At 36.9% G+C, this 20224-nt stretch overlaps 1 protein-coding gene across 2 annotated transcripts in view; it reads left to right on the top strand.

Moving 5' to 3' along the window:
- The window catches only part of WDHD1 (WD repeat and HMG-box DNA binding protein 1), an 82820-nt gene that overhangs the window by 42958 nt on the left and 19638 nt on the right, over positions 1 to 20224 (top strand). For both annotated transcript variants that reach the window (XM_027849160.1, XM_027849161.1), the window contains exons 16-18: positions 2298 to 2454; positions 9692 to 9806; positions 10509 to 10640. In XM_027849160.1, coding sequence (XP_027704961.1) covers positions 2298 to 2454; positions 9692 to 9806; positions 10509 to 10640 — 404 coding nt within the window. The remainder of the gene's footprint in view (positions 1 to 2297; positions 2455 to 9691; positions 9807 to 10508; positions 10641 to 20224) is intronic.

Genomic DNA, 20224 nt, shown 5'->3' with positions numbered 1-20224 from the left:
CCCTAGTTTCCAATTTCTCCATTCTAATTTTTAAGGAAGTATTTTCTTCAGTAATCTTTTGGACTTCCTTTTCCATTTGGCCAATTTTGCTTTTTAGGGCATTTTTCTCCTCATTGGCTTTTTGGACCTCTTTTGCCATTTGGGTTAGGGTATTTTTTTAAGGTGTTATTTTCTTCAGTATTTTTTTGGGTCTCCTTTAGCATCACTCTCAGTTTTTCCTCTACTTCTCTTACTTGCTTCTCAAAATCTTTTTTGAGCCCTTCCAGTACCTGGGACCAATTCATATTTTTCTTGGAGGCTTTGGATGTAGGAGCTTTGGCTTCGTTGTCTTCTTCTGGTTGTATGTTTTGATCTTCTTTGTCACCAAAGTCAGATAATATAGTCTAACTCTTTTTGTGCTGCTTGCTCATGATCCCAGCCAATTACTTGAGCTATAGACTCTTTGTTAAGATAGGAGTCTGTTTTCAGTGTGGAGAATGTACTGTCCCAAGCTTCAGGGGTTTTGTGCAGCTGTTTTCAGAGATACTTCTGGGGACCTGTAAATTTTCGGTTTTTCCAAGGTGCTATGATCAGGGGCGAGGTGTTTACTCCTTTCCTGGCCTGTGCTCTGGTCTATGAGCAGTCTTTTCTGTCTTGGAACTGTGAAGAGGGTTTCCTGTCCACAGCCACTGCAAGCTCCACCACTCCAGCACTCTTCTTCTTCCCAGGACTGCCACCCAGAACTGTGACCCAGATCCAAGCACAGGCAAAGCAAGAGAATCCTGCACCAGCAGAGAGATCCCTGCAGTCCCCCTCAGATCAGCCATTCGATTCCCCCTCAGACTGTGGGCCAGAAACTCAGGAAGCAGCTGCCGCCCCGAGGAATGGGGCTGGGATGCTGTGCCCCTCTCTCACCACCCAGTCACAGACTTTTCCCACTGACCCTCTAAGTTGTCTTTGGCGTTTGTGGGTTGAGAGGTCTGGAAACTGCCACAGCTGCCCGAAATTCAGTCCTCTGAGGCCTGCTCCAGGTTCTCTGAGGCCTGCACACCCAAGCCGAACTGCGCTCCTCTCCCAGCGATATACCTTTCTCATCAACCATCCAGGCTGTCTTTAGCTGGAAATTTGTTTCACTCTGCCTTTTTGTGGGTTCTGCTGCTTTAGAATTTGTTGAGAGCCATTTTTTATAGGTATTTGGAGGGGTTTGGGGGAGAGCTCAAGCAAGTCACTGCTTTTACTCTGCCATCTTGGCTCCCCGCAACAATTTTTTTTTCTTAACAAATAGTATTGTTTTCTGAAATGCAAATATTCTTTGGGCTTGGGAAAGACTCTAAGTTGTTATTAGGAATTAACACCTTGCTGTGAACTACTGATACCTCGGATTTGTGTAACTTTTAGCTTATAACAAGGGTTTATTAAATTGAATTCAGAATGGCAAGGGAATGGGAATTTTTTGGGAGAAGAGAGAATTTTGTGTTATATATGGAGGGCAGGTCTGGGTAGAGGATTGGGCAATTCTAACCAAATATGCGGATTTTAGTTACTTGGGATTTCATGGAGTTAAGGGTACAGGCTACTGACTGACCAGGAAGAAGGACAGGGAAGCATGTAGAGTGGTGGGGGGAAGAGGAACACTGAAGTCAAACATTATCTGCTTCACTATTTTTCCAATATTTGACTCTGGGAATTTCTCTAACATTACCTGTCTAACAGTTATAACATACTAGATAAATACAGATTTTTGTTGTTGTTAGATATTTAGCAAGAGAGTCTTTATATTCCATATATTTTAGTGGAAAAACTCAGAGACAGGAAGTGTGACTTCAAGTTCCATCTCTACCATTTCCTAGATGTGTGACTATGGGCAAGTCACCTTAACTTCTGTAAGTTTCAGTTTCTTCATCAGTTAACAGTTGCACTGTTGCACTATTTATCACCCTCTAGTTGCACTATGGGCCTCATAGAATGATTGTGAAAAAAGTGCTTTATAAAACTTAAAGCATTAAGTGTATTATCTTCCAGCAGGTGGCATAATTTTCACCAAAACTATTTTTTTTCTCCTATGTGTTTATTTTCAGGATATATAATAGATGTTAGGAAATATATCATGATATGTGTCATTGTTATAGGAAAATAACTACCATCTGTCATTAAATGTGATTTTTTTTATAATGAAAATCTAATTATTAGCCTTTTTGCCTCTTTTAGTTTTCTAGTTTCAAATGTAAAGCTGTCTCCTAAATATATATATTGCTTGCCTAGTAAATATCTAATCTGTATTTTATCTGTTACATAATCATTTTTAAATTCATAAATAGGTACCCCTTGTTATGTGGATTCAGAGGGCATTGTACGAATGTTAAACAGAAGACTTGGCAATACATGGACTCCCATATGTAATACAAAAGAACATTGCAAAGGAAAATCTGATCACTACTGGGTAGTTGGCATCCATGAAAACCCTCAGCAGCTAAGGTGGGATGTTAGATAATGTTACAAACTAATCTTTTTTTTTTCCCTTGATAAAAATTACTTTGAAATAATACATAAGTATTTATTGTCACTTAATCTCACTAATTCAGTCACTCTACTTGCCTTCCTTAATTATCAAGATAGAATTTATTACTTTTCTTGTTTGACATTTTCAACAGATGGTTTGAAATTTGAGTGGAAGAATATTTATTTTTTAGGGGGTGACAATTACATCTTTTTGTAATGTTGATTCAGCCAGGAAATAAGGGACTCTGCTCATCATGGTCTTCCATTTATATGAGACACAGTTCTGGTGGTTTTTTTTAAAATCACGAATTGTTGATTAGATAGATTACTTGATTATTTGTCATTATAGGGAGCCATAGTTAGCACAAATGATTGAAATATATAGATGATCCCTATGCTTTTTTATGGCCATTAGTTTTGAGAATTTTGCCCCATCAATTCCTTTTAATAAAGGTGCTAACAAATAATAAAAATTCACTTATTTGATTATTATGTGATTATTATATGATTATGTGATTCCTCTCTGGTGTTGGTGCTATTTAAAAATTAATTAGCTAACAAGCTATAGAAGGGAGAATGCTGGTAGATGATGGAAGGGTTCTATTTAATTATTCCTTTGTTGGAAAATAGACTTTCAATTTTATGGCTCCTAAACTCAGCATAGAAGGTTCTAAATACTTTTGTGTTTTAGAGTAGTAGTTCTAAGTATCTTGTTTATGTCACCACCTTCCCTTCCTTTCTCTTCCCCCAACCAAATGTCACCTCAGTTTAGTTTTATTTTTGTGTATTAGTATTCAACCTTTGTTCACAGAGAATAGTCTAATCAGTCTCTTTTGTCTTTGTTAGTTTTCCAGCAGACATAAGAGACCAAGATACTCTCATTCTACTTGGCATCCTAGATGTTTGACTTGAGGGGCTTATCTCCTCTATTGCAAAGAAGCTAGGTTATGAACTTGTAAGAATTTTAGTGTCCCTTCCTAAACTTACTAATGGCAGTCAATCACCAAGCACTTACTAGGTGCCTATTATATACCAGGCACTGTATTTGGTTTTGGATATATAAATAAAAATCCCAAACAAACAAATAAAAAAAAAACCCTGTACTCTCAGTGGACTGCTCTTACGTTCCATCGATGTACAACAGGTCAGTCACTAAACATTTAAGTGCCTACTATGTGCCAGGTACTATGCTACGTATTGGGGATACAAAGAAAAGTGAAAAATAGTTCCAGCCCTCAAGGAGCCCACAGTCTATTTGGGGAGACAATATGCAAACAGTTGTATAAACAAGTGATATACAGGATAAATAATCAACAGATTGAAGGCACTTGAATTAAGATGGAATGGGAAAGGCTCCTTTTAGAAGGTGAGATTTTATCGGAAACTTGAAGGAAGCTGTGGAAGTGAGGAAATAAAAGATGAGGAGGGTGAGCATTCCAGGCACAAGAAACAGCCAATGAAAATACTCAGAGTTAACACATGAATCTCTTGTTTGAGAAACAGCAAGGAGGCCACTGTTACTATATCACAGAATATGTGTCTGTGGGTGGTGGTGGAGGAAGATGGGAACTAATACCATTCTAAGTACAGCTTAGTGCCTAGATTGACTGTTTTTTTTAAGATTAGATGATTACTTTGGAAATAATTAGAAGATCATGTTTTGGGATGGATTATTTAAAAAAGATTTTTAGGTCCTTCTCTTCAGATTTTCTTGCCCCTTCTCAGAATTAATAAATTTGATTTTTTTTTTAAATCAGTAACTTTTTTTAGTGGTAGGAATCTATTGTTCGTAGTATCATACCCACCTTTCCCACCATTGATATTACAGTTTGTTTTCTCTTATTTTCAAAAATATAAGCATTTGGAGTACTATCCATGTTTGTAATTTACATTTTGTTCCATTAAAGCAAAAATCGTGTGTGTATATATATATATATATATATATATATATATATATATATATATATGTATGTATATATACTAGCTTTATAGTTCACTCAGACTTTAGAAGATTACTTCATTTAGTTTCATTCTAGAGAGAGTAACTTGATCATCTTTTTTATTTTTGGTGGAGGGGAAATTTGTTTTTATTTTTATTTAAATTTCTTTTTATTGATGCCTTTTGTCTTTCTATCACATTTATTTCTGGAAACCTCCCTAATCCAGATTAGACTGAACTCTTCCTTGTGAAAAACAGTTAATAAAAACATCAATGCAGTGACTGCATGTGGCTTTTTTTTTAAAACAAAGAAAAGAATTCCATATCTTTCTGCAATAGCCAACCTGATAGTAACCTGAACTGTTGTTATTATTAAAAAGTTCTTCCTTACATTCAAACTAAATCTTTCTTATTTCAGTTTAAACACTCTTTTCTTGCCAGTATTTTTTGCTGTTTTAATTTTTAGTAATCACTATTGGTTGCTGTGTAAACTGATAGTTATAGTAGTTTATTGATGGTGAAGTAAGCTCTATTGACTAGTTTTACTCTGTTGTGTATTTTTTGATGGTCATATATATAAATGAGTACTTTTTTTTTTTTAAAGCTTAGTATCTGAAAGATAGAGGCAGCATGATGCATGGTCAATAGGAAGCTGGCCCTGGAGCCAACTGCCTCTGATTCATACTGCTAGTATGGTTGTCGTTGTTGTTGTTCTTGTTAGTGGATGTGTGATCCTGGGCAAGTCATTTAAACTCTTAGTACCTAGGAAGCTCTCTAAAACTATAAATTGTAGAGAAGGAGCTGACCTGCATTGGTAGCAAGTTTTCTTACCTGGAAAGTTCCCTATATGAATGAAATCATTCATCCTTTCTTTAGCCCTAGTCCTTACTTAAAGTTTATTTGGTATTTGTTAAAAATTCTAATGTAATATTAATAATTCACTGTGAACATTAACCCAAACTTTTTTTTCATCCATAATTTCTTGTCCCTTCTTTGTGTGATATATGAAACCAAAGAGATGGTTAAACTTGCACCTCTCCAATTAAAAAAAGGGTGTATGCTGTTGCTCTAGCCGGTGGGTAATATATTATGCATTTAATCAGGAGGCATTTCAGGTAATTTTGTGTTCAGTAAATCTCAGTTCATTTCTTCACATTATTCTTTCCTTCCCAAAATGTTTTAATAACAACGTGAGTTTCTTTTTCCTCTTACGATTTCAAGAAAGGTTACATTACCAGTTATCGAATGTTCTTTATTATAGTTCATCAAAGCCTTATAAAAGAAGGTTTATATTAACCTGCTGAGACGACTCATTTTGCTTTTCTTGATCTATTTTCTCACTTATTAAATGTGAAGGTTAGTTGGACTAGATGATCTCAAAAGTCCTTTTCATCTCTAAAAATCTACTATAATGTGAGTCATTATAGTACAATGTTTGGTTTAAAATAGCAGCAGTTCATGAACATCTTTTGGAAAATAATTTTTGTTATAAAAATATTTGAATTATATATTTCTTCTTTTAAAAGTGTATTTGTTTTTCATTAGGACCTTAAGCAACTTTATGTAAAATTAATCAGTGTTAAACTATTTGCATCATTTAAAATTCTTTTCTCTTTAATACACATATTTTTACATTTTAAAATATGATGTACATACTGAATCACAGCTATCTTATTATCTTTTTCTAATTAACATTTTCATACAAATTTCAATGGATTAAATGAAATATTCTGGCTACGTAGTATCCCATCTTGTTAAAACATGAATTTCTTTTTGCTATTGTAACTAGATCTTCTGTGAACTTATTTGTGCAAACCTTTTTGCTTTTTTTTGGTTTTGTTTATTTTTGCTTTTTTTTTGGTTTTTTATTTTGTTGCTTGTTGTGGATAATTTTCTTGGGGTATAGAGTGGAATTATTGTGTCAAACACTGTGAAAAGTTTTTTAGTTACTATTATGTAATACCAGATTACTCTACAGAAAGATAATAATAATGATAACTAGTATTTATGTAGCACTACTAAGATTTGTAAACCTTTTCTCATCTTGCTAGTGCCTTCTCTGATTATCTCCAGTTTATCCTATATTATCTTGTTTGTACATGTTTTCTCTCCTAATTTACTATGAACTCCTTAAAAGCAGGGTCTAGTTTTTGATTTTTGGTTTTTGCCTTTCTTTGTATCCTCAGTGCTTGGCAAATAGTGAGCACTTACTAAATATCTATTGACTGACATTGGGCTTTACTTTCTTTTTTTTTCCCCAGCCAAAGACAAGGTTTATTAGAACATAGTCATATTGGGCAGACTCTTAAGGAGTCTGAATGTTAGTGAGCTATTGGCTAGATTTTAAGAATCTGATCCCATAGCTAGATTATAAGAATTTGAGCATCTTAATTGGAGACAAGATGATCTTACATACGGAAAGACTATGGGAGGGTTTTCTAGGAGTGGCCAAGTAGTCTATGCGTAAGAGACCTGGACCACATGGCCAAGGGAGAATGGAGCCTAGATAGGATTAAGTGTGGGAAGTGGCCTAGGGCCATAAGAAGTTAGACAATGGAGGGCTAGGCTAGGCTAGGTTAAGGGTAACAGAATTGGGAGGTTGGGTGTAAGAGGTGATAACAAAAGGCCAGTTGATGGGATTATAGCCTCAGGCAACTGCCAGAGATTTGTCCATGTGGTTTTTGGCCATGGTTTTTCCTTTTTGGAGTCTAGATCCCATTCTCATCATTCTCACCTCAAATAAATGGGACCCAAATTCTTTTGGGGTAAGGGGTGAAGGTCTTGACTTCTGAAACTGCTTCTCCTGCTGGCAAAGGGTGTAGCGCTGTCCCTGCCTCAACGGGGTCCCAAAGAGGAGGTTGACCGGAACCAAGCACAGGCTGCATCCAGGGAACGATAGGGGGCATTGGCTAGTACCTGTTGTTTGCTGTCAACCGCAGGTGAATGGCCTGTAGTCTGGAACACACAAATCTGACAGAAAAGACTGCAGGGCCCCAGTGACAGGATAAAACATCCTTATCTCTGTTTGGATTCAGATAACTCAGTTTTCCAACCTCTAGAATCTGTCAAGATATTTTTAGCTGTTCTAACTTTTCCCTGTAACCTCCTCATGAAGGAGGATTCAGAGGTGTAGAGGGAAGAGAGTAAGTAAGGCTCAGGGAATCAAAAAGCAACTGCAGTTTTCCCCAATTCCCTAGCACCGAGAGAATTGACAGAATTGGGCATACACTTCCGGACAGGGCACCCATCCTTGTCCTCTCTGCTGCGGAAGGTGTACCCAGGTCCATGCCTCAAACTGACCCAGTGGACCGAGAGCCTGAGAGTGTCGGGCTGAGTGCGAGACAGCCTCATAAGTGTCTGCCTGAAAAGCACCTCCAAGCCTTGGTGCTTAGAGAGCAATCCCAACTGCAGAGCAAGGAAGGGGGTGAGAGGAAGCTTACATACCTTCCAGTCTTGGCTGGAGAAGAACTTGGGGTTAGGCAGTTTCCACACCAAAATGTTGAGGTTTAGGGATTTAGGAGTGATGCGAGGCCACAATTACAACAAGCGGGTCCTGCCCAAAAGAATTCTACCCAAGCCTTCTTTCAGCCAAAGATAAGGTTTATTAGAACATGGTCATGTTGGGCAGACTCTTGTGGTGAGCTATTGGCTAGATTTTAAGAATCTGAGCCCATAGCTAGATTATAAGAATTTGAGCCTGGGCTTTACTTTCAAAAAATTATTTAATAGGTCTACTTTAAAGTTATTTGTGAAGAAGGTTTTAAAGCCAAGAGGATAGTAATAGTTTAAAGCCTAGCTCTCACTGTATTTGACTTTCCCCCCTTGAGTACATTGTCTTTAATTTCATTTCTAAGAGGCACTTCTACTTAAGTAGAGTTAAAATATGAGCCTCTCTAAGGCAGAGACTCTTTCACTTTTGGCTTTGTATCTCCAACACCTAAGACAGTACATGACAGGTGCTTAATTGATTCTTGTTGATTGATTAAAAGTCTGAGTCTATGGAAAACATATTGCATACTCTACTACTGTGTTGTTATTGTTTTAAATATATAAAATCAGGTAATCTACCCAAAGTATTTACATTATTATACCATAGTTTTCTAGTGGCTTTAGAGAAGTTCGGAGTAATGTGCTATAGTCATTAAGCCTTAAAGCAGTACGTAGCATTTAGTGCTGAATAAATGTTTTATAACTTAATAAATCACATTAGTATTAATTATGATAAACATTCTTGGTTATTTGAAATGTATTGATCAAAACCCATTTAGATGTATGTGGGTTGATATGAATTCATGGCAGCTACAACAGAGCTGTGACAACAGTCATAAAAAGATTTAGTCCAGAAGAGCAGTTGGGGACTTTGAGGAGTTTCGCAATAGACTTTATTATGTTATATTGTTAATCATACAATGAAAGGCTCAAGGTTTGTTATGAAAGACCTTGGAGTGAGAGGAGGATTTTAGACTGAACAATGAGGAAAGAAGGAATTAGGGCCAAAAGTACTAATGGGTCTTAATCACTGGGAGGGATGGATATAATAAGGTCTTAGTTGCCAGAGCCTTAAGTACAGTGTTCTTTAGGCCATTACAAGAAGAGGGATGGGGGTCACCCCAATACTTAACATATCCAGATTCTTCCAAACTCCCTGCCTGTTCTCTTAGTCAGCGTGAGAGACACTGTGGCCTTTGTCTCTTCTACGCTGGGGCAATTCACTGAAACCATTAAAGGTCATGGGTTTTATAGAAAGGGTATGAGTTTTCATTAGGGTACATTTGGTTTTTTCTCCCCCCAGTAATTGATATTATAGGCAGAAAATGCTAGTTTATTGTGTGAGGAGGGCAAGGGGCTCAGTTGAGCCAGTAGCATGTGGTATGAAAATTTCCAGAAAAGGGCAGGAAGAAGGAGTATGTCCAGAGAAGGGACACCCTCTCAGATGAATATAATGGGTTTTGAACCCCAAAGTGTTTAAAACAGTTTGTTTGGGCAAATATTAAGAAAGCTGATTTCACTTAAGAGCTTATTAGCAAATTTGCTGTTTAATTCAGAGATGATAGGAAAAGTGACACAGATTTTTAGAATTGGGAAAACGTATCTTGTCTTTGTCTTATGGCAGGTAAAGCAAACAAGTTCCTGTGTAAAACAAGCATTAATAGTAAATGAATTTGATTTATATGATAGAATCTGTTACTTAGCAAATATTCACTGTTAAAGGCATATAGGAGAATGATATTTTGGTGGTTTTAATGATGTAATAGACTTTTCCCTTGTCAACAGGTGCATTCCTTGTAAAGGATCTCGTTTTCCTCCTACTCTTCCACGTCCTGCTGTAGCTATATTATCCTTTCAGCTTCCTTATTGTCAGATTGCAACAGAAAAAGGACAAATGGAGGTATGTGAAAATAAAGCACCAACCGTGAAATAAGAAATGTTTGCTAAATACTGATAGTGAAACAAGTATGATTTTCAGAACAACATTAACTTTATGTAGTGGAATTTTTGATGCAGTTTAATCTGGAGCTGGAGTATAAGGTGATTCAGTCTTGGATTCCTTCTAAGAATTTTGACTTACTGATGTATCAGACAAAAATACCTTGTTATATTGACGTCTCAAGTATTAGAGAGTCCCAGGGCATGCATCACAATGACGTTTTCATAGTGAGGTTCAAGCAAGGCTACTATGCATTGATTTGGGGGCTTTTTTGTTTAGAGCACTATATGGAGGTAGGCGTTTAGCAGAATATACAAACTTAAATAGGAGATATGATCCCAGCTATCAGGGAACTTATAATCCATTTGGAGAAATAAAATAAATACACAGTGAAGTAACTTGCACAAAATTATATAGTATAGATGAAATACATTATTACTAAGGAGACAAAGAATAAACAGTTTATTTTTAGGACATTCCTTGATTTCTCTGCTTTGCACTTTGTTTCTTTATTTTGAAGAACAGGTGACTAGAAGGGAGGTGTCAAGGAAGCATATATGAGAAATTGATATCTGAAGACAAATAATTGGCATATCCCTAGGAAGTAATGAAATAAATCACTAATTTACAATAAGCAAATATTTCCTTTATTTTTCTCTTAAGGAACAATTTTGGCGTTCAGTTATCTTTCATAATCACCTTGATTACTTATCCGAAAATGGCTATGAATATGAAGAAAGCACTAAAAATCAGACAATAAAAGAACAACAAGAATTGTTAATGAAAATGTTTGCGGTAAGTAAAGCAAATAATTAGGTAGAATCCTGAAATACTTTGAAATCATAGATCTGTGAAGGTGAGTGCTTTTCCCTTCAGTGCAGATTGCAACCCACCCATGCCACCTCCCCAGTAGAATTCTTGTCTGTGCCCTCCCACAAATAGTAGGATATCTGTCCAATGTACTTGAGGCCTTTCTTTAGAATGGGTCTTTTCACTTTTTGTGGGTCCTGATGAGTAAATATTCATTAAGCGTCTACTGTGTCTTAAGAGCTGGGCCTGCTAAAACAAAAATTAAATAGTTACTTCCTTCAGGGATATTACATTTGCTTCTAGGACTGAGCATTCACACGCAGAAGTAAATAGAAGGCAATTTGAGGAGGAAGGAGAGCACTAGCAATTGGGATCAGGATAGGTAGCAAGTCCTATGGGGAAGAGAACCCCGATCCAGTCCCAGGAAGGGGCAAGGGACCCCCTGTATCCCCTTCCTTGTGGGTGCGGTGATAGTGAAGGGAAGTGTTAATGAGGGAGCAGGAGCCCTCATGTTAACTTCGATCTTCACCACCTCTGCTCTTAGTTTTAGTGAATGGCTCAGGTGTTGTTTTCCTGGATGTTTCAGTGTTACAGGACAGAATAGACTGTTTATTACGCAAGTCACTGTTGGTAATAAGATTTGCCCATTTGTAGCTCTTCATTATCCTTCAGATTCTTGATGATTTTTTTTTTTTTTGGTGAGGCAGTTGAGGTTAAGTGACTTGCCCAGAGTCATACAGCTAGTGAGTGTTACGTGTCTGAGGCTGAGTTTGAACTCAGGTCCTCCTGACTCCAGGGTCGGTGCTTTATCCACTGCACCACCTAGCTGCCCCCAGATTCTTGATGATTTTGATGTTTTATGATTTTCTGCTATATAGTGTAAGTAAGAGTAAAATAGATATGAGAAATTGAAGTTTTTGAGCAAGAATTTTCTGTAATTTATATTTAATATAGAGGTGCAGATTAGCACTGTCACATTATTAAGTGAGTTTCTTTCCTTTTAATCAACAAGTGTTAATTAGGCACCTGTTATTGGGCCAGACATTGTACTAGATGCTGGTAATTTAGGAGCAAAAACAAAATAATCTTTGTCTGGAAAGAGTTTACATTTCATCAGGGGAAACAGCACGACGTGTATGAGGAAAGACAAAGTAAATAAGAGGTAATGAGGTGGTACATGAGCAGCCTTGAGGGACTAGGAAAATCCCCTTGTAGAAGACAGTACTTGAGCCGAACCTTTATAAAAGCCAGGAGTATTCCTGGCTGAGGGGAGGAAGTATGTTCCACACATGGTGAGTAGCCCATGCAAAAGAATGGAGGCAAGTTATGAAATGTCATTTGTAAGTTACAACAATAAGACTAGTTTGGCTAGTCTGTGAGTATGTGAAGAGAAGTAATATATAAAAAGCCTACAGAAGTAGAGTGGAATCAACTTGTGAAAGGCTTTAAATGCCAAAGATGTAAGTAGTATTTATTTCTAGAGGTTACAGGCAGCCACTGGTATTTCTTGAACAAAGGTGTGTTATGGTCAAAATTGTGCTTTAACAATATTACTTATTATGATTTGGAGACCCCATGGCAGGGATCCTCATTAGGAACCTGTTATAGTTGTCAAGATGAGGAGTGATGAAGGAGCCAGGGTGTTATCAGTGTAAGTACAGAGAAGGGGGCGCATGTTAGATACTGTGTAGAAAGAACTGACAAGACTGGACAAGTGATTGGATGTAGGTGTGAGGGAGAGTGAAGAATTCAGGATGATGGCAGACCTGAACGACTGAAAGAATGGTTTTCTAGAAATACGAAGTTCAGAAGAGGGGTGGGTTTTGCAGGAAAGATAATGAGTTCCATGTGCCACAAATGTTTCAAATGCAATGTCCAGTTTGAAGTGTTCATTAGGCAATTGCTAAAGTGGGACTGAAACACAGTAGGTAGATATGGGCTGGATTTATGGATCTGGGGGTTATATCCATAGAAATAATTGAACCCCTGGGAGTTGATGAGATCACCTCTAGAGACTGTAGAGAGAAAATTGCATAAGGCTCAGGGCAGAACCTTGGAGTATATCCACAGTTTAGGTTGGGAAATGGTTGATGATCCAAGTGAAGAGACCGAGTAGTAGCAGCCAAACAGATAGGAAGAGAACAAAGAAAGAGTAGTGTTGTGGAAATCCAGAGAGTAGAGAGGGTGGTTGATCAAGAGTATCAAAGGAGGATGAGGTTAGTTGCTTCTTTTCAATAGTTCATGTTCAAATAAAAGCTCATTCTGACTCTTCACTGAAGTTGTCTGGGCCCTAGAGGATTATTGGGATCTATCTTAGTCCAGAAAATGGTTAACCCAATTCAAAGGACCTTGAGAAACCAAGGAATTTTTGAAGCTGTTCTCCTTAGGCTTTGAAGACCCTGTACTGAACCAAATTCCCAGGTCCACTCCCAAATAGAACTGATCTGGACACATCTCATTGCCAACCTACATCCCTGGGAATGGGCCAGAACTAAATTGACTTCTGCCAAAATTTAATGGGTTATTCACCCTGTGGCATTTGCATCAGTGTAGGATTTCTCGCACTTATGTACGTAAGAACGAACTTTGGAAAACAGTTTCTGGTGTAAAGTACACACTCTCTTGTTTCTTTCTGTCCATCTCCAACAACTGTGCTTCTGGCTAACTTTGAGGCAGCCTCTGTTTGATAGGTTAGCAGAAAATGAGACTGGCAGGACAAAAACAATGATTTATATATCTGTTAGAGCTCTAAAATTTAAAATATGCAACTTTTTATTACTGTGTAATCATTAAGGTACAGTGTGTATAGGTCAACTATACTTAATTTTTTCCATATTTTTTCTTAAATAAACTTCTAACTATTGAATATCAATAGGTTTTGATAAATGAAATGGAGAATATTTTCAATTGTCATCTTAAAGAACGGTATCCTTTTGCTTAGTGAAACCTAAACAAATTATATGTAACTCAGTGCTCTGTTAAATTACTTGTGTAGCTAAGTTGAGAAGTCTCTCAGAAGTCCTCACCAAAAGGTTATGCACCAAGTGATATATTTTTTATTCTCATGAAAACTCTCCTTACATATAGAGGGGATGTATTGGTGGGGAGAGGACCCACACCAGTTAAATTACAGATGTTTTAGAAATATTTGAAGAAGGAATGTTGTGAGGATCAAATGAAATAACATGTGTAATGCTTTTTAAACCTTAAAACACTCTTATAAATGCTAGCTAGTATAAGTCATCTATAATTGAAGTGATCTGTTTCTGCTCACCTGCCCCACTTCTCTTCCTCCACTCCACCCTGATCACTGTTTTTTTATCCTAATGTTAGAGTTTGTTTTGCTTGTGTTTAATCACTCTCTGATCCTTCCCTCTCTGAAAACCCTCCTTCTTTCTCCCTATGCCCACCTGTTTTCCTGTTGAATTTAATGTATTTCTATACCAAACTCTTTGGGTTCAACACTCTTGTGTATATTTCAGATGAAAGTGAGGTTCTGTTCTCACTTCTCCTACCTATCTCCATGTTTGTATATTTTTCATCTAGAACACCCAAATTAAGTAACATAATAGGTTCCTTCCCCTTTACTTCCTTTCTTCTTTAGTGTATTCCGTTTTCTCTCCCTTTTCTTTATTCTCTAAGACTATTCATAAGACTTTGAATGCAAAATAAACCACCTCCGGGTCTACTTTTTATCTTATATAATGCCCTCTTTGATCTTTGAAACCATTAGCCTTCTGAGGGGACATTTTTTTTCCTTTTTCCCTTTTAAAATATGAGTATGTTATTGTTGTATACCCCCTTCCAATTGTTCAAATAAAATTACCTCTCTGGTGTTCTCATTTTTAAAAAATTTGTTTTGAATGTAACACTTAATAAAGTGGGCCTTTCCATATGTGTAGCAAAACAGAAAAAGTGTTGTACATGAAATTGTGGGTTTCTGTTATGTACAACTCTCTTTAAAAAATAGATAATAAATTCAACATGTGACATTCAAAACTATCTTGTCTGTGATTCTTTCTGGGCTTCCTTCTGTTCTCTAGTATGTATTTTTGGAAAAGATATGACTCTTCCTTTTTTTTTTTCTTTTTTTTTTAAAAGTACTTTGTCTATAGTACCCTCACACTTCTCACCTCTAAAGCCCTATTTAAAGAAAAAGAAAAAATGAAAAACAAAGCCTATGTAACAAATATGCATAGTCAAACAAAATAATATTTCAGCAGCTTTTCTGAAAAGTTGTGTCTTACTCTGCATCTTGAGTCAATCATTTTCTGTCAAGAGGAGGAGGGTAGCTTGTTTCACCATCATGTCTCTGGAATTCTGTTAGGTGACTGTGTTGATCCAAGTTCTTAAGTATTTCAGAGTTGTTTTTGTTTTTGTTGTATAAACTGTTCTCCTGTTTGTTTTTTCTGCATTGTACTCTGCAGCAGATCATTCAGGTCTTCCCAGATTGTCTGAAACTGTGCCTTTCATGATTTCTAACATAACAATAATATCTCATATTGAGATAACCATTTTGGTACCATATCCCAGTTTGTTTAGTCATTCTCTAGTTGATGGGCTTTTGTTTCCAGGTCTATGAAAAGAACTGCTCTAAATATTTTTGTACACATAGGTCCCATTTCTTCTCTTTGATTTCTTTGCAACTTAGACCTACTAGTGTTAAAAGGTAAGCATATTTAGATGACTTTTGGTCATGGCTCCCAATTGATTTCCACAATGGCTGGACCATTTTACAGCATCACCAATAGCTTTTACTATGTCTATTTTCCTTCAGTCTGTCCAATATATGTCATTTTGATTTTTTTGTTATCTTTGCTAATCTGATAAATGTGAGTTGGAACCTTAAGTTCTTTTCCTTTGCATTTGTCTAATTGTGATTTGGAATATCTTTTATATGTTTATTGATAGCTTGAATTTCTTCCTTAGAGAACTGTCCATTCATATTCCTTGATTAATTTATCTTTTGAGGAATGGCTCTTTTTAAAATAAATTTGAATCTATTCACAATATATTTGGATATGAGACCCTTCTCAGAGAAACTTGCTATAAAAATTTTCTCCCAGCTAACTGTTTCATTTCTAATTTTATCTGTATTAGCTTTTTTTTCCCAAGAACTTTTTAATTTTATGTATTCAAATTATTTATCTCTCTGATTCTCTCCCATTTGTTTGGTCATGAACTCTTCCCCTATCTATAGATCTAAAAGTTAATCTTTTCCTTATTCTTCTAATTCTTTATGATTATTCTAATCTGTTTTTATTTGCATGAAAAGTGTTTTGTAATTGTATTCCTGGGTTTGTCTTGGTAGGTAGACTCCCTAGTATTTTCTATCCTGTGTAGTTATTTTAAATGGAACTTCTCTTTCTATCTCATTCTGCTGGATTTTGTTGATAATATATTGAAATGCTGATGATTTATGTGGTTTTATTTTATATCCTGCAAATCTGCTAAAATTACTAATTGTTTCAATTAGTTTTTTAGTTGATTTTCTAGAGTTCTCTAAGTATACCAACATATTGTCTGCAAAGAATGATAGTTTTGTTTCCTCATTTCTTTTTCTTGTCTTATTGCTATAGCTAGCATTTGTGGTACAATATTAATTAATAGTAGTGATAATTGACACCCTTGCTTTAACCCTATCTTATTGGGAAGGCTTCTAGCTTGTCCCAATTTCAGATAATGCTTGCTGATGGTTTTAGATAGATAATACTTATCATTTTAAGGAAAACTCCATTCCTGTGCTTTTCATTGTTTTTAATAGGAATGAGTGTTGTATTTTGTCAAAAAGCAAAAATGCATCTATTGAGATAATCATCTGATTTTTGGTTTTGTTACTGATATGGTCAATTATGCTGATAGTTTTCTTAATATTGAACCTGCATTCCTGGTATAAATCCCACCTACTCATAGTGTATGATCCTTGTGATTATGACATATATAAAGTTCGAGAGACATAATTTCTGGGTAATTAATCACTTTATTAATCATGCTAGCAATAATTACTAAAAGGGGTCAGTGACTCTCTCGAATGCCAGAGACCCCTCATGAACCCACTCAATGCTTATATGCTTTTGGAAGAATGGGTGTTCCTGAAGGTGTCAATCTGCTCTGGTTAACAAAGAATGGGAAGAATGAATACTATAATGAGAGGCAATTCTAACAGAGCCTAGGAGAATGTGATTTTGAACATGTTATTTAGTTCCAAATTACCCTCAGCCTTGGGTAATCTAATCAAAGAATTTATCCCCACAAACCTGAGTAGAACATTGGGCTTCCCCACCTGGGTGGGATCTGAACAAAATTGAAGAGAAAGTTAATCCAATCCAATTGTCAGCAGTGTCTTTCAGATGCTGGCTTGGCCTGGTAGAGAATAAGATTTCAGAGAGGGATAAATCCTGTGTCTCCCCAATATTAACAATTAGTTATTTAATAATCATTTATGTCATGATATATTGCAGTAATCTCCTTGCTAGTGTTTTTGGTTTTTTTGGTTTTTTTGTTTTTCTTAGGCAGTTGGGGTTAAGTGACTTGCCCAGGGTCACACAGCTAGTAAGTGTCAAGTGTTTGGTCTGAGGACGGATTTGAACTCAGGTCCTCCTGACTTCAGGGTCTGTGCTCTATCCTCCTTGCTAATATTTTATTTAAAGTTTTGCTTCAATATTCATTAAAGAAATTGGTCTGTAGTTTTCTTTCTCTGTTTTTGCTCTTCCTGGTTTAGGTATCAACACCATATTTGTGTTATAAAAGAAATTTGGTAGTATTTCTTTGCCCGTTTTTCCAAATAATTTATATAGTAATATTGGAATTAATTGTTTTCTAAATGTTTGGTGGAATTTACTTGTCAATCCATCTGGTCCTGGAGATTTTTTCTTAGGGAGCTCATTGATGGCTTGTTCAATTTCTTTTTCTAAGATAGGATTATTTAAGTAATCTGTTTCCTCTTCTATTAATCTGGGCAATTCATATTTTTGTAAATATTCATCTGTTTCACTTAGGTTGTCAGATTTATTTGTATACAGTTGGGCAAAGTAGATCATAATAATTGCTTTAATTTTATCTTCATTAGTGGTGCATTCACCCTTTTCATTTTTGATACTAGTAATTTGGTTTTCTTTTTTTTAATCAAATTAACTAATAGTTTATCTATTTTATTGGGTTTTTTTCTTCATAAAACTAGCTCCTAGTTTAACTTAGTAGTTCAATGGTGGGGTTTTTTTTCACTTTCTATTTTATTAATCTCTCCTTTGATTTTCAGGATTTTCATTTTGGTATTTAATAGGGGATTTTTAATTTGTTCTTTTTCTAGTTTTTTAAAATTGTATGCCCAATTAATTGATCTGCTCTTTCCTTGTGTTATTGATGTAGGTGTTTAGAGATAAAAAATTTCCCCAGCTTTGGCTGCATCTTACAGATTTTGACATGTCTCATTATTCTATGATTTCTTCTTTGACCCACTCATTCTTTAGGAATGGATCATTTAGTTTCCAATTAATTTTTAATCTGTGTTTATTGCATTATGGTCTAAAAAGGATGCATTTAATATTTCTGATTTTCTGAATTTGGTCATGAGATTTTTATGCCCTAATATGTGGTCAGTTTTTTTGAAGGTACCATGTACACCTTTTATTCCTGTTTATCCTTCTCTCTCTCTTTTTACCCTGTCTCTCCTCAAGTCTGTTTTGCTTCTGATTCCTGCCTTCCTTAATCTGCCCTCCTTCTATCACCACCACCACCCCTTTCTCTTATTTGCAATTAAATTTCAAAAGAGAAATCCTGAAAATCAAAGGAGGGAGTGGGCATGTGTCCAATGCACACTTTTTTCCCCTTCGAGGCTTTGCTTGAACTGTTTTGACATCTTTGTCTTATGAGTTTGTGTCTTGATCTTCCCTATCACCATAGTAGATTTTTATGGTCAGGTAATTTTTGTTGTTGTTGTTTGCTTATTTTTCCCTACTATTTATTGACTTTTTTACTTTTATGTTAAAGTCAGACTCTGCTCCCAAGGTGGAGAGGGCCCTTGTCCCAAGCTTCAGGTTTTTTGTGCTGCTGTTTTCTGATCTTGTTCTGAGAGTATTTCAGTTTTCAGTGCTTCCAAGGAGAGGTATGGTCACTGCTCTCCTGGCCTGCGCTCTGGTCTTTATCCAGGAAGGAACCTCAATCCCCTGCAGCTGCAAGTGCTTATGTTCTTGACCCTGGAACTGTGACTAGGTCCCTTGCTCTTCTGTGGCCAAAAGTGCTAGTGTTCCTCTCTGCCTTGGAATTGTTACTAGGGACACTACTCCTCTATATCCACAAGCACTAGTCCTCCTTTTCACCTTGGAACTGTGATCTGCATATGAGCAATGCAACAAGGTTCTGCACCCAGTGCCAGCAAAGGGTCCCCTGTAATCTCTTTTTGATCAGTTATCTGAGCCCCTTACCATCTCTGCACTGAGAACTGAAGCTGTAGCTGCTGCTGTCACAGCTGCCTCCAAGGCTTTTTGCTGGTGTTGCTACCTTATGCACTCTGGGCCACTCTAGGCCGGCCCCCACCCTGGTATCATATACCTCTCCTCCTAAGTTGTCTTGGGCTGTAAAAATGTCTCACACTCACCTTTTTTTGGGTCTGCTGCTCCAGAATTCAATTTGAGGCATTATTTTAAAATTGTTTGGAGGACATGTTGGGGGAATTTAGCTGAGTTGCTGCCTCTATTCCACCATCTTGGCTCCACCTTTATATCAAGGTTTCTTAACCTTTGTTTGTGTCATGAACCATCCACGGCAGTCTGGTGAAGACTATGGACATCTTCTCAAAATAGTGTTTTTAAATGCATAAAATAAAATATAGTCAGTTCTGTTATAATGCTTGTTTAGAAAAAGCAAATTTGCCCTATTGTGATTGATATATTAGGGAATAGTTTGAGCATAACACTATACCACTGTTCCATGGTGACAGATTATGCATGGGAGAGCTGTGACCACTACAGATGGGTTGAGGGGTCACCACCAGCATGCAGTGGGGCCTGTAGGAAGAGGATATATCAGGCTGCAATTGGGGGAAAGCATTGTGGTGGTCATCTTCCTTCACCTAGATGCTATGAGAGCTGGGAATTGGAGGACAGAGCTTAAAACCCAAGAGAGCAAGAAACGGGGGCCTGGAGAGGCAGGCATGGAAGGGAAGGGAAGACAGGGAAATTCCTACAATGTCACTTCTACCCCAAAACAGATGAATGGATAACCTAGTCCCTTTGACCCACACCATCCCTAGCCACCTACTCAGGGAAAAGCCCAGCCAAAGATGATCACTGCATACTGCTTCTAGAAATGAAAACCATCACTATTTGGGTTGGGGAGTGCTGCTGGGCACCTCATGGAAGAGACTAATCCCAGTCATAAGGGAGAGCCTCACCTATTTCCCCTTCATGGAGCAGTGACTGATATTGTTGGTGACCCAGAGCCTGTGGTGGGGATTCCTTATGTCTTGACTTCTGTGGATTTCCCTGTAACCAAGTTTGAGTGTTATACCTCAACCCCACTTTCTCCATAATCTCTATGGTTTTTATTTCGAGGTTTTGCTTGGCATGGTG

This window comes from Vombatus ursinus, unplaced genomic scaffold, assembly GCF_900497805.2.
Source record: "Vombatus ursinus unplaced genomic scaffold, bare-nosed wombat genome assembly UNPS02007284.1, whole genome shotgun sequence".
Taxonomy (NCBI): domain Eukaryota; kingdom Metazoa; phylum Chordata; class Mammalia; order Diprotodontia; family Vombatidae; genus Vombatus; species Vombatus ursinus.
Note: the sequence above shows the minus strand (reverse complement) of the source record. Positions and strands in the feature narration are given on the sequence as shown.